The sequence below is a fragment of the Passer domesticus genome, chromosome 1, assembly GCF_036417665.1.
Source record: "Passer domesticus isolate bPasDom1 chromosome 1, bPasDom1.hap1, whole genome shotgun sequence".
NCBI classification, from domain to species: Eukaryota; Metazoa; Chordata; class Aves; order Passeriformes; family Passeridae; genus Passer; species Passer domesticus.
Window position 1 is genome coordinate 66,882,363 of NC_087474.1, and position 15,278 is coordinate 66,897,640.

Below are 15,278 nucleotides of genomic sequence, written 5' to 3' on the forward strand. Positions count from 1 at the left end.
ACAACACAGGGTACCTGTAAAACCTTATTCTGAGATTTAAGAAATTAATTTATGTGACTTTACTTTTCAAATGTAACCATTTTTCAAGATAAGAATGGTGTTCATCAAGTCCAGATTCCTACATTTACAAAAAAAAAATCCTTGCCACAAGGACCACATGATCCAGGCATTTTTTGTGCAACTGATTCTGGGGTGACATTTCTTTCTAACCACCTATTTCACAATTTCAGTAAGAAATATTTTTCCCTTCTCATTCTATCTCGAAGCAATATGGCACAAAATGTCTTATGACCTGCTTTAGTTTCTTATGAATAGCCTTAATTAGCCTACAGCTTCTGTCAAATTACTTCAAAAAGGGAGTAAAAACTGTGGTATGCTGCTGATTTGGATAACCAACTCATTTGGATTTTATCTAGTAGAAATATTTAGAAAAAATGCATTAAAATACTCCAGTTATACCACTCCTTTCTGGTTTTTTACACTTCACTCTTCAAAATGTATTCAGTCCTTTAAGCAATTTAATAAATTCTGACTTCATGTTCATCAAAGTATATAGAATTTCATTAGCGGTTATCAAAGTAGAGTATTATCTCTGGCAGGCAACTGAAATTGCCAAAGAACTCAAGACAGAAAATACGAATGAAAATATATAAGGATTTTATTGATTTATATTTACATACATCGACACATACATATACATATAAAATATAAATGTACATACTAGAACTGAAGTCAGAATTTAATGGAAATTGGTGAATTCTAATTTCCTGTATAATTTCAGTCATGAAATTCAGATTTTTAAGAGATTTTTAGATGAATTAGGCATACTAAACTTACAGAAATAAAATTTAAAAAAAAAAAAAAAAAAAGAAAAGAAAAAGAAAGGAAAAAAACCACCCCACTTTGATTTTGAACTAATTCTTTACCACAGTGGAGAATACAGATCTGAACTGAGAATTAGTGCCCAACATTCCAGATTTCTTTCTCTCTAGACACCCAACACAACACAGTAAGCTATACACTTGGCTTTGCAACTGGAAGAAGATTTTAGAATTCTAAAATTACTTCTCAAGTCTCTAAATTATTTTTTGCACTGTATCATTGACCTGCAAAAACATCCCTTTTTGTTGAAATGAAGGTTTATATCAGTTGAGTCAAGGAAATATATTGATACTTAAATGAGGAAAGACCAAGACAGCTGGGATTTAGTTTAGCAGAGAAGGCTCAAGGGAGATCTTATCAAGTGTTTATGTATATCTGCATGGTATATAGAATCACAGAAAGGTTTGGGTTGGCTGGCACCTTAAAGATCACCTGATCCAAGTCCACTGCCTTGGGCAGGGATACCACCCACAAGATCAGGTTTCGCAGGGCCCCACCCAATCTGGCCTCCAACACTTCCTACAGTGGGGAATTGACAGCTTCTGTGAACAACCTACTCTAGTGCTTTACCACCCTTTGAGTAAATAATTTCTTCCTGTCCTCTTTTAGTCTAAAGCCATTGCCCCTTGAGCTGTTATTGGCTGCCTGTATAGAATCACAGAATCATGGAACCATAGAATGATTTGGGTTGAATGGAACCTTCAGAGATCCAATACCACTCTGCCAATGGAAGGGTCTCTCTTATCAGATCTGCTAGCTCAAAGTCTTGTCTTTCTCTATCTTTCTTATTACTCCCTTTATATATTGAAAGGTTTTCCCTGGAACTTTTTATTCTCCAGGCTGAACAATTTTTTTTTTTTTTCCTTCCCCACAGGAGAGGTGTTCCATCATCCCTCTAATAATTTTCATATCCTCTTCTGGCCCTGCTCCAATAGATCCATGTCTTTCTTGTATTGAGAACTCCAGAAGTGGGTGAAGTACTCAAGTGGGGTCTTATGAGACCAGAGCTGAGAACCACCCCCTCAACCTGCTAGCCATGCTGCTTTTGATGCAGACAAAGACATGGTTGGCTTTCTGGTCTGCAAGTGCACATTGCTGGGTCACGTCCTACTTTTCATCTACCAGTATCTATCCTCACATCCTTCTTCACAGGCCTGCTCTCAATCCCTTCATTCTCCAGTCTGTGTTGATATTGAGGAATGCCCACATCAAGTTGTAGGACTTGGCCTTATTGACCTTCATGAGGTTCACAGAGGCCCACTGCTCAAGCCTGTCAGGGTACCTCTAGATGGGATCCCTGGCCTCCTGCATTAACTGCAGCACTCAGCTTGGTGTCATCTGCAGAACTGGTGAGTGAGAATCCCACTGTATATAAAGCCAGACTCTTCTCAGTGGTATCCAGTGGAAGGACAACAGGTAATGAGCATAAACTGAAATTCAGGAAACATCATTTAAACATAAGAACAAAACCCCTCATTGTTATGGTGAGGTCAAACACTGGATAAGATTGCACAGAGTTTCCGTCCTTGGAGATGTTCAGAAATGACCAGACAAGGTATTAAGGAACTTACTTTAGCCAACCATGCCTTGAAACAGGGGGGATGGCGATTGGGCACATGGTCCCAAGAGATCCCTTCCTTGACATGCAAGAAACAGTCTCACACAAAGCAAGAACTGGCTCCTAGTCTGGTATGGCAAACCTTAGAAACAGACACAAGAGTGAATTCCATTCACTTACACAATCTTCAAAGTTGCTACACTTTGTAGCATGATTTTATGATTATGTAGTGTCAGATAGTTTTAGATGCCCTTAATCTTCCTGTCTTTCTTTTTCCAACCCATATTGGTAACTGTTTCCTGAAACATGAGATGTCAGATCAAAACATTTTAATGAGTTTGAAACTGAGGTAACAAATTTGCAGCTGTTTTAATGCTAATATTTTCAATCCTCAGATTTTTTAAAAAACATTTTGTAGACGTTTTTTAACCGTACCCATTATCTTCCAATTCTCTCTTTTTCATCTGGTCAATAAATCTGGGGTTCGGATCTTCTTAATCTTCCCCCTAAATTAGACTCTTAAAAGAAAATGTTGTCTTTTATCTTGAATACAGTGTATTTCCTAGCTTTACTATAACTCCATTCAGAAATTGATTTCCTGTAGGCCTTCCACAGGAAGAAATTCTTTGGGGCACATTTTTCAAAGGTAAAAACAGCAGGTAAGAAATCAATCATCAATAAAAAATATTGTCCATTGGGTCCCACTTTCCAGCAATGCCTTTGGAAATTTCCTTGCATTCCTTACATGAGACCTGCAAATGAATGTTAGAATAACAGACAGAGATTAATTTCTAATGGCTATGCATCATTCTTGATGGCGGAACAAAAAAATAGCACTTCATGAACTGCAGCTGTCCTGAGCAGAGGGAACATGAGCACAACAAACAGCCAGTTATTTTGGGGCTAAAATAACTGACATTAGAATGAGATGTTCAGATGGTGAAAATTCTGGTATGTAGTACTGTGTTTGAGTCTCTTCATTGGCAGTATAAGGAATCTGTTCTTTTTTTTTTTTTTTTGCCATAATTTATTTAAAGTAGATAATATGTTGCCTGCAATAAAAAATTTCTGACTGTTATAGACAAACTGTCTATACTGCTTTGAAAAATCTAGCATTTAGCACTTACAGAACTGTGTATGCTTGCAAAAACACATTTCCACCATGAAAAAAAAAAACATCTTCCCAATGCATAGAAATACATTACAATGTCTGAGTTCTCCTATGTATTTGTTGGAGAAATCCTACTAAAGATAATATAAACAATTCCAGACATTATCATATTAAAACTATATTTAAAGATAAACTTTTGAACACTGGCAAAACATCAAAATACTTTATCCTGTGCTTCCTTCACAGAACAAGCATTAAAATATTTTAAAATCTGCATTATTTATACAACTATGATTAATGAAAAAAAAATCCCACTGAACAGAACATTATTGGGCAGCTTCCAGCTGGGGTATGCCCGGTGGGCTGCCTTGGCCAGGATAGCTCAGTGGTGCTCAGCACAGTATGTCCGAGCTCCCAGCCGCAGGCAACCTTAACAAGCTCAAGTGATATTAGCTTTTTGTGATTATCAGCTCTTTGTGATTTCAGCTCTTTTGCTTGCTAGGTGCCGCAGCTGACGCCGGGAGAGAGAGGAGAAGCACTGTGTGTGGTTCTGAAGAATTTTTTATTGGGATCTTCCACGAAGGTTCTCAGTGACAGCTCTTCTACTGAACTGGGCAGAAGTAGGGGTTTATATACCTTACAGGGGTTTTGGAAATTGTCCAATAGTAAGGGTCAAAGGAAAGTGACCTATAGGCTTACAGAGAGATAAGCACAAGTCCAAAGGTGGAAGAGAGGGGCTTCTAAGGTCCAGTCATCACGCCTTGGCATTTCCTAGCTCAGGCTTCTGACCTCCAAGGAGCCATTGCAGGCACTGGGCATGCAACATGGATTAGACACATTAACCCTTCAGTGTGTGAGCAGAATGCAATTTCCACACATACGCAGGAGACTTATTTTTCTGAGTCAACCTAGGGGGAAAAAAAGAGAACTCTGCATAAAATCACTTTCTTTTCTTATGAATCTTGTTTTTTCCTATCAGCAGCATTCAACTGGTACTCAAAATCCTCTTTTAACTGTTTTCTTGCAGGGACTTCTTAGCAGCATTATATGAAGTGGGGCTTGTTTTTAATAGGATCCATCAAATAGGATTTGGATGTCAAAAAGATTTTGGGAAAGTAATGTTTAATTTCTCCTGGTTAATGTCCAGTTGAAGGTACTCTGGGAGCTAACTATACTATTTTAAACTTGCAAGAGTAGCTTTTGTTTTAACAAACTTGTATTGCAAAATTATGTAGTGGTAGAGATAAGTTACTGTTCTATGTCTAAATAATATTAATTTGAAAAATATTTATGATCTGCAAATTTCTTAGTTTTCATATCCATTACTATGATGAACTATGGAAACATTGAACATGGAAAAAAATTATTGAATTAGCATTTCCACTGATGAAAAATCAGATGGGCTGCATTGCATGATCAAGTATTGCTGAAAATCAGGAGACCTGTAGAGGAAAATGCTGCTGACTACCATACCCAGTATACTTGGTATATTCATTTGTAGCCATTACTTTATAGAATCTTTTCCTCTCATTCCTGGCAAAATTTGTATGGTTAGAATAAAATGGGGGTGGGGAGGAATACATCTAAATTTAGGGTGAATGGGCAATGTACATAGTAAATACACTGTCTCTTTTTAATCCACTTTAATACTTACAGAACTTGAATTGAGAATAACATTAGAATAAAATCTGGGCAGAAGTTTGACAGATGTATGCCAAAAGCCTCCTGTCTGACTTAGTCAGGATAGACAGTGGTCTAAAACTGTTCAATCTCTGAAATTTTTCTTTGACCATAAGAAAAGAGAAGAAATCCTTCCCAGACCTACTAGCAAAAAAAGTGTCAGATTGTTTGCTTGAATGTGATAACATGAAAAAAAACCTGACTCTACTTTTAGAAGTTATTTTAAAGGCAATGATATTTATTTGACCCTGCTGCTTTTCAAGTTTCACCTTTGAGTTTTTGTCTTGCACACTAATCTCAAAGTAACTAATAATGGCATTAATAGATTGATGAGTATCAAATACTATCCAATTTTCAAAAACTGAACAAGAACTGAACAAGCCTCCATGCATAGTCAGCCATATATTATAATGGTGATAAAATTAGGCCTTAAACAGCTAACATAAAGAATGGCAGGTAGCCTAAAGTAGAGCAAATAAAAAGGTAAGATGATTGAGCCACAAAAAGTCTTATAGGGAACAACTATGTTTACTATGAAAAATGAAATGAAGGAAAAAATATTTTAAAAACATCTCCTACTAAGAAGAAAGAACATTAGGAGACAGGATGGAAGGAAATGGCATAAAGCTGTGTCAGGGGAAATTCAGTTTGGGTATTAGTAAAGAGCTTGTCACTGTGAGAGTGGCCAAACACTAGCACAGGCTGCCCAGGAAGGTGGTCATGGCCCCAAGCTGTCAGTGCTCAGCAAGTGTTGGATAGCGCTCTGACATGCTGTTCAGCTTTTAGGCTGCTTTGTGTGGATTTGGGAGCTGGACTTGATGATCATTGTGGGTTCCTTCCAAATCAAGATACCCAATGATTCTGTGGGTTTGGATTTGCTAGACAGGTATTTCGAGTGACATGAGTATAATCAAAATAAAGGTGCTATTTAATGTATAGGAATTAAGAGAAAAAAGCACACAAGTCAGATGTTTAACACCATGATGGATATTAATGTTGCAACTACTTTGCTCTATTGAGTCTGTTTTCTTCTTTCTTCCTAGCATCCCTTAAAAACCACAAACAGCCAAATATACACGATATAACCTGCACTTCAAGTTATAGAGGAATATAGCAATAACCCATCTGCACATTAACCTAACTACATGCATTCTGGCCCTCTGTCCCAATTCACAGTACCTCTACAGATTTTACATTTAGCAGTTCTTAAGGCAGAAGATCATGTGAGAAGATCAGATCTTGTGAAGAGATTTGGTTTCTTTTCTATTTAAGAAATTCACCACTACTCAGACTTTTTATCGGTTCTTTATCATTAATCCAGTTCCCTTTAAACCAACAGAAAGACTCCCTATTTATACTGAAAGAAAATAGATTCATAATCAACATGATGTAAATATTTTGGGAGGATCAACAGAGATAAAACCAGTTAGACAATCAGTGCTCCAGAGAGTTTGTCTTTATATAATTTTTTTAAAAGGCTGGCAGTATGGGCAGGTAAAAAGACAAGACTCTTTCAAGGCTGAATATAGTAATGCAACATGGTTACAGTTTAGAGGACATTACAGACTTCTTCACAAACACTGGGTCTAAGTTTGCTGTTTTAAACTGAAACTTTGTAAAAAACTGATCTGCTGCATTCACAGACTATACACATACCACAGCACAAAATGTCCTCACAACAGAAAAAAATTCATGAAGGCCATCAAGTTAAAACATATTTTATTTTCTGTCATAATGCAACCTTACACCAAAATGTAATTACTTTCTCATCACCAATAAACAAAACATTTCAAGTGAACAGTTTACAAGGGGTAGCAGTGCAGCAGGCACGCGCGCCGAAGGGAGGACAAGCGCAGGGATGCCGCATTGGCTGCGGCCAGCCGCAGTTTGCTGGTGGGGCTGGAAGCGCCGTCCCAGGCCCGGCAGCCTCCAAGGGCGCAGACCGGGCCGCTCACGTTTCCCGCCCGGAGCCAGGGCCGTGCCCGCGGCCCGTTCCCGCCTGCCCCGGCCCCGGCCCTGGCCCCGCGCTCCTCCTGAGCCCACACGCTTCCCCGGCCCGCACGGAGCCCAGCCCCGCTGCCCGCGCAGGGCCGGGCGGGCGGCGGCTCCGGCCGGGAGTGCCCGGGAGGGGAAGCGGGAAGGAGGGAGCGCTGTGGCCGAGACAGCCCCTCGCAGCGGGCCGAGGCAGAGACGAGTACGTGCTACTCCAGTGCTCCCTCGGCTCCCGCTCGCTGCAAACCTGAGCGACCGCAGTTACTGTAATATGGGAAAATTTAACTGGTGTCGCTTTCCCCTGACCAACAATTCATGCATTGATAAAATGACACCACAGTGGTTCATGTCAGCAGACCATTAAACCCAAGTTTGGGGATTTGGCACCACAGATGAATATTTAATCGTAAGAGCTGTTCTGTGTTTTGCCTACAAATGTAGCAAATAAAACGTGTTCCCAAACAGAAGAAAATATAGATAGCGCTTTGTTGGTCAAGAGTTGCCAGGAAAAGAACCCAACCACACCACAAGAACACACTGATTTTTATCTGCTGTGTACACCATTCGCCAGAATAGTTATAGTTTGCTGATTCATTAAGTCCCTTGTCACCTTGCATTTTAGGTGGTAGTTTGTTTTATGTGCTCAAGGGATATAAATCTCTACAAAATCAGAATGTGTAAATTCTTAGTCAGATGTACATATATTACATAAAATACAGCAAGAGAGAAACATACTCTTAAATTTGATTTCTTAATACAGTAAATTAAAAGGTAGTTGATACATGGAGGTGTTTTGTTTTTGTTTTTCCTCATTGCGCTTCTTTCTCTTTTCCTCATTTCTAGTGCTGTATCTTTCTACTTTGCACCATCTCTAGTGCTTATTATCTCATGCAGCATTACAATTAATTTGGTAATCCAGAAAAAAATTCTTGCATAATTCTGGTTTCATTGTCTGTTAGTCCATGAAAATTTATTAAATTACTACCAGAGTCAATGCAGAATACAGAAGCAGGAGAACATACCTGGAAGGAAGGTTGATATGGGAGAAGCAAGATTTAAAACTGTAGGCTGTAGGTAAAAACCCCTCAGGCTGCCTTATCTTCTTTAAATATGCCAGAAGGCTTGGAATTCCTACATACTAATTTCTATTGGTTCCCAAACTCCTTTCATCTGTTTGCAGGTAGGGCAGCAGCTATTTGTTTTGGCTGAGCTGACATCACCTTTACCTCTATTAGCAGATTATAGATCATAGAACCACAGAATGGTGATGGTTGGGCCTTTGAAGGATGACCTTTAATGCTCATCTACTCCAATACCCTGCAAGAAGCAGGGACTTCTTCAACTTGACCAGAGCCCTGCCCAAACCTGGCCTTGAATGTTCCCAGGGGTGGGACACCTACCACCTTTCTGAGCAACCTATTCCAGTGTCTCACCACCCTCATCATAAAAAATGTCTTGCTTATAGGTAGTCTGAATCTACCCTCTTTTAGTTTAAAGCTGTTTCCCCTTTCCTATCACAGAATGCCCGGTAAAAAGTCCCCATTTTTGAAAATGATGTAATGCTGTCCCCATTTTTCTTATAAGCCCCCTTTAAGTACAGAAATGCTGCAAAAAATTCTCCCTGGAGCCTTCTCTTCTCCAGCTGAACAACCCCAACTCTCTTTCTTCAGAGGAGAGAGGTTCCACCTCTCTAATAATTGCTGTAGTCTCTCTCTGGAATCACTCCAACAGGTCCATGTCTTTTCAGTGCTGAGGACCCCAGAGCTGAATGCAGGACTCCAGGTGGGATCTTGCCCCAAGCAAAGCATCTCTGAATCACCTCCGTTTACCTGCTGGCCACACCGCTTTTGATGCAGCCCAGGATGCATCTGACTTTGAAAGCTAACTTAATTTAGATGTGCCACTGACATGCTTCAGTAAATTTTGAATTATTTCTTGAACTTTGAGTAATGTGAAATACGAAGTATTTTTCATAATTCAGTGCTTGAAAACTAAACAGTTTTTGAAAATGATGTAATGCTCTAACATCCCACGGTACTTGGAAACATTGGAAAAGCATTCACTTGGAAAGCATTCTCAGATACGGCAACTAAGCTCATTAAGGTGTATAAATGCTTCAGAAAAGAAAATGCTACATGTGGAGTTAAATCAGGGGAGGGATAAAGGTAATGCCTGATACACAGACTGAGAGTAGGAGATCTCAGTTCAGAAATATATTCTTTGCTTCTTGTATCCTGGCTAGATTTTACTCTGGATGCCTTCTGCACTGTATTAATACCTTTTCTTTACATTTGTTCCTACAGAAACACTGTCATAGAGTTCAGCAGAGATAGGCCCAAGACCACTGCAAAACCCAGGGAAATGCACAACCCACCTTCTGTCTCATAAATTACCTCTACATTAAAAAAAATAATTATAACTCATATGACTCATCTAAAATGTTCTTTGTGGGCAAAACCCTAATATATTTAGAAACCGAGGTTTTATTCTTCCACATTTCTGTCCTAAGGAAGATCAAACTCAGATCTATGTACCTGATGTGTGTTCTCCCTGTATATGAGAGTGATTTAATTCACATAATATGCACCTGCTATAAATACTTGTTTTCAAGGAAAAGTTGGAAGCATAGAGGTTATTTTGTTCTGCAGAGTGATATGCAGGGTATTGAGCAAGGTCTGGTTTCATATTAAGTGGCATTTGAAAGACGTAATAGTTCTTTCTAGCATCCTTTTGCAATGCTTACCATGTAATTAATATTACTAGTTCTGCCATTTAAGAAACCACCAAAAAAGCCCCTCAAACATCAACAAGAAATTAAAGTTTCCTATTTTTGTTTAATACTAAATTCTTGATGTACTGCAGAATAGCTTCATCATGCATTTTGTATTAATCCAATTAAGTATTATAACGTGTAGAAGATATTACCCGCCTTTCTTATAAATATGCTGAAGTTATGGATGTTCCCAGTCATGCCCACACCTGGCCTGCCCTTTTGCTCTGAAGTAGGTGATGCACCATCCTTGCTCCTTTCTCACAGGAGAAAATTACTCCTTTTTGAAATTCTTTGAAAAAAATCAATCACCTGAAATCCCTAGATCTCTCTCATAATGCATTGGTTAGTTTGGAGGTAAGGATGTTGGTTGGTTGGTTGGTTGGTTGGTTGGTTGGTTGGTTGGTTGGTTGGTTGGAGTTTTCTTAACAGCTAGGATTAGGAAAGATGTAACCAATACACAGCAAGTCTTGAAAGCCTATGGAAGACAAGGTTAGAACAGTGTCAGCTGTGCAGAGCAACATTGCAATAGTTACGTTTTTGAAATGAGGGTCTTTCAGTGCCTAATTCCAGTTAAAACATATCACTGTAAATAAGGTGGTGATTCCTGAGACATGTATCCTAAGAAGTGGGTACATTTCATGCTGAGGTGGTAATTGTACTTCTGCACTTGATCCATCAGCATCTAAATCTTATTTTCCTGTAGCTATTCAAAAGGCACTTCAGAATGCATGCATGGATTTAGTCTATTTCAAAATGAACACCCAAAACAAACCAACCTGTGGCAGTAGTCTGAGTGAAGAAGACTTAGAGCTTGGATAAGTATTTCAAACTTTTTGTCTTTCACAAAGATTATATTGCACCAGTGGGTGTCTATGCAGAAGGACAAATTGCCTCTACATGTTGAGCTGACAACACTTGGCGGAAGTTCTCTTTAATAGCAAATGTGATTTCACAGGAAGTCAAGCACAGTAAATCACAGAACTCTGGGTAACATCATGGGAATCCCAGGTGCTTCACATGGGGATCCTGAATATTTGTTTTGATGCCATGATGATTTTTTGCCTTTTTAAAAAATATATATTTTATATACCGTTTTGTATCTTCAGCACTCTCAGCATCATCCTTGTAATTCTTTAAGTCTGATAACTTAGCATAATCCTGGTATTCTGTTAGACCAAACATCCCAGAAGTCTCGCAGCTGGAGGCTGGAAGGCCCTATGATGTCTTGAGAAATTAAAGTCCTCTTTAAAGTACATCCTGTAAATTAGGAATACACCCCTCCAGGGGGGAATTCTTCAGGATGGGGAGATATCATGCTATTCATTCAAGCCTCTCATTGAGGAATCTTTATTAAATATGCTAATTTGCAAGGTCTATAAAACTGTATGCATGATCTGCTGGGGATGTGCATTTCGACACATTCCACCTTGGCGAAGTGGTGCACCATAAAGATCCTTATTAAATACTGAAGTAAAATCCCTTTACCCCTTAACCATGTCTGACTCTTAAGTTTTAGGACCAAGGAAAAGGCACCAGTTTCTGTTCTAGAGTTATTTTAGTTACTTAAGTCTTTTTTACTGAAAAAAATGGCATCACTATATTACTACTTTTGAAGTTTTTCTGACTCAGGTGGGATAGCAATTAAGTCTATAGGTGAACTGAAGCTGAGCAGTAGTGTCAACAAAACAAATGTATCTGCTACTTCCTATCACAAACACTAAGACATTTGTATGGCTGAAGGCTAAAAGAAATGAAAAAAATTTATATATATGTTTGAAAACCAAAAAATACCCCAGTTGGTTATCTTTCAACCAGATCAGCTTTCCAGTTAACTGTAGCGATATAACACCTGACTTATTCAAAAGATATAATATAAAAAATTGTGTAGGAATAATTGACTGGAAGTGGCAAAGGAGAAATAGCATTTAGGTTTCACATACTGCTTTAAAACCTGGTTATCATGCATTACACCAAGATTTTTTTTTTTTTTGAATTACAATGAAACTTGCCAGTTTCACTTCTACTTTTTATAGTTTTTCACAGTGGTAATACAAAAATAAAACCATTCATTTTTCCAGGTTTGTGACAATGAGAATATTTTCATTACAAAAATGAGTGAAATTAATGCCTTGCTGATGCAGCAAAGAATAGCTTTTATTCCTGTATCCTCCTTGTCATGGCAGAGATCCTACCTCACTCCCTGATCCATGGCTCCTGGCCACACAGTCCTGCACATTCCTTTGCTGTCCCTCTGGAACTCATCAGACAATTCTTCAAGTCAGTTCAGTTCATTAATTTATCAGAGAAGAGTCTTCTTTTTCCTGATCAACTTTCAGGGTATGTGAGCTTTTCAATCAGGTCATCTTGACACGTCACAGTCTCAGGTTGATGAATGTCAATATTAAAGGAGAACAGAATTTGTAATTCAGTCTTGTTTCTCTTCTAACTTTATGCACATCTAAATTAAAAGGCTTTTGCTTTGGGCTACTCTGGCTTCTGTAAAATACAAAACTTCTATTACCCCAGACTCTATTCTGGAAATACAAAATTAGTTCAGTTGTTTTGAAGTAGACATAGAAGTAAAACTCATGAAATACAAAACAGTACTATATTTTGCACTTAAGCTTTTATATTACTGTCCTATGAGGACATGCCTTGATTAATTCACAGGTATTCACAGGTATACACAAATCTCACAAATTGATGGTGTTTTTGAGGAGACAGCTTTATTTCTTTTTCCTTGGAAATGTTGTCTTATCTCGTGCTCACAGTAGCATCAGGGAAGAAAACTAGATTCTGTTTCCCCTGGGAAGCTGGGCTGTTTTTAATTGTCTTTGGAGCTGCAAAACAAATTGCCATATTACTGCTTTGTAAACTTCCATCTGTCATCCATATTGTAGTTTATTGCTTTATCACTGATCTCAAAGGCCACAGGGAAGATAGCTACTTCTATTTATAGTTACTAGTATAACTAACACTATTGACTGACTAAACAACATAGCAAGAGGTATATTTGGAGTGGAAATCAACTGTGACACCTTCTTAAGTTTTCCGTGACTTTTGTAAAGTTATTTTTGTACTATTTTTGCAAGTAAACGTTGTTGTTCAATCTTCCCTGTTACCAAACTTCAAAGCAGACAGTTTGCATGCTTACCTTTATATGAATGAAATCACTTCATTTCATAGGTAAGACTAAGTTAAAGGACAGTCATCGTATTCAAACAGTATTCAGAAGCTTTCCTAGTTGTACATGAAGTACCAATGCTATTGACATTAGTGATCAATTTTGGCCACAAAGCCTAATGCCAAAAATTCTTATTGTTCAGTACCAACCTAAATTGTCTACATGCCTTGCTGTTGCATGTTGTTGCTCTAAATTTGTCATGCTTTCTTTATATTCCTAGATATATATTGTAAAAGTAACATAAAGTCAGCAAGTTTGTTCCTAATGCTTTCTTTATAGCTCTAACATGTGCTGTCAATGGGAGATGTATAGTTCATAATTGATTTTCTCAAAACAACCATTACAAAGTAACCTTTTCCTGACACAAATTTTAAAAAATTAAAATCCTTCCTCTGAAAAATGACTAGATTTACATGATTTTTCAAGGTTTTGTGTACAGTTACAATGTCAGCATCGATTTAATGTCCTAAAGTGCTATCTTGAATGCACTTACTTTTTTCATTAACATTTATTACCCACTTCAGTATTGATTCATAACATTACTGAATTAAAAGACAGTTTATCAATCAAATCTGAAAGGTTTTGTGGCATTGCTCACACTTCCTGACTTGAATACTTGTACAAGTCCTAATTTTATAATTTCCTTTTGTAGATGATTGTCCAGTGAGTGATAATTGAGTGAAATGCATCTTTGGTGCAATTTAGTACAGATAATACATTAAAATTAGGTTTTCCTGAGCAACAGAATCAAACAATTGAAGGTATAAATGCATTAATTGAAACGGTGATATTGCAATGCTGTCACAGAAGTTTGAGCTTCATTCAAAAGTGAATAGTTAGGTGAGTTCAGGAAAAACCTGTAGTGAAACACAACAACCTACAAGACTTCATTCGACATTTGAATTTTGCCTAAACATTTTGGAAAAATAATTACAAATATAGTACTGCAGCCTTGCAGTGTGGTGCAGTGGTTACATACAGCTTCATGCTTCAGTGGCTGGAATGTTTCTGGTACATCACATGTCTCATTTAAAAATAGCTCTCTCACAGCATGCTCAGCAGCACAGATATAGCAGAGACATCTAACAAGTCTTGTCAGTTTCTTGCGCGTTAATTCACTTTTGGAGGTGCCTTTTCAGTTGGCATCCCATGTCATCAATTAGTCTCTTGACATTCATAGATGATTGGTGGACTCATTAAGACATTAATTTGCAACACTAGCATTCTATGTTTCTGCTAGCTTGTCTGGAAACATGGAATGGGTTTTGCAAGCATTTTGGGAACTGAGTATCTCTAGTTAGCATAGAGGAGAAAGTATTTCTGACGTATTCAGAATGGATCTGCTGTTTGAGTGTTCTTTGGTTGCATTCAAATTTCCATTCTGTTGGTTCTTTGTGTTTATGTAACTGCATATTGTTCCTTTAAGTGCCCCTTTGTCAATAAAAAACAAATTTATTTATGTTTTGAATGTTAGTTTTGGTACTATCATTTTGTTATGCCAAGATACAGTATCAGAATATAGTAATTACCATTAGAGTAATGTATTTCGGTGAATTTTAAAAATAACTTAATCTTTTTTTTTTATATGTATGCTCACATAAATACAGGTACAATATAATTTTTAGCTTGCCCAGTGTTTTCTACTTCATCAGTGCTCTGTTATCTCCTTCTTACCTAGCATACTGCAGTTTCCTGAGCTGTTCTCAGGCAAACCATGCTGCCATTAACTGGTCTAAATTAGCAGGCTTATTTTAGCCATCTGATTATAATTGTGGAGATGGCTAACTCATCAGGCTTTTAGTCTTACATTTTAAAAGCTCTCACAATTATTTACTTGTAAATAAAATAAAGGCTTTACATAATTTTTACCATACCTGTCACTGTCTGAAATACTTTTATCAGTCTCCTTTCTGTAAAGCTATGGGTAGCATATAAAAAGTTAAGCAATATAAACCTTCTAACAAGAACTTGTGTTGTCTAGTTTTATTCAGTTGAAATGTCTCTCCAGCACATGTTGTATGTAGAACTTGCTCACACAGAGAAGCCATAGACTCTAGTATCTCTATTCTTGCTCATTTTAGGAACTTGTCTTTCTGGA

General features: G+C 37.8%; 1 protein-coding gene and 1 long non-coding RNA gene across 9 annotated transcripts in view; one reads left to right on the forward strand and one right to left on the reverse strand.

Moving 5' to 3' along the window:
- The first annotated feature begins 1,353 nt into the window (after positions 1-1,353).
- Positions 1,354-9,841, forward strand: LOC135301625 (uncharacterized). 3 transcript variants are annotated; one of them, XR_010363398.1, is made up of 3 exons: positions 1,354-2,231; positions 4,054-9,005; positions 9,527-9,841. It is a non-coding gene; the product is annotated as an uncharacterized LOC135301625 (long non-coding RNA). The 3 variants fall into 3 exon arrangements; XR_010363399.1 differs by having other exon boundaries at positions 4,054-8,688; positions 8,955-9,841; XR_010363402.1 differs by having other exon boundaries at positions 4,054-8,688; positions 8,971-9,841.
- A 2,859-nt stretch (positions 9,842-12,700) lies between these two features.
- TPPP (tubulin polymerization promoting protein) overlaps positions 12,701-15,278 on the reverse strand; it is a 72,520-nt gene continuing 69,942 nt past the window's right edge. For all 6 annotated transcript variants that reach the window (XR_010363397.1, XR_010363396.1, XR_010363394.1 and 3 more), the window contains one exon: positions 12,701-12,836. Coding sequence is in view for 2 of the 6 variants with exons in the window: in XM_064421850.1 (XP_064277920.1) it covers positions 12,751-12,836 (86 nt within the window). In the remaining 4 variants the exon portion in view is untranslated. The remainder of the gene's footprint in view (positions 12,837-15,278) is intronic.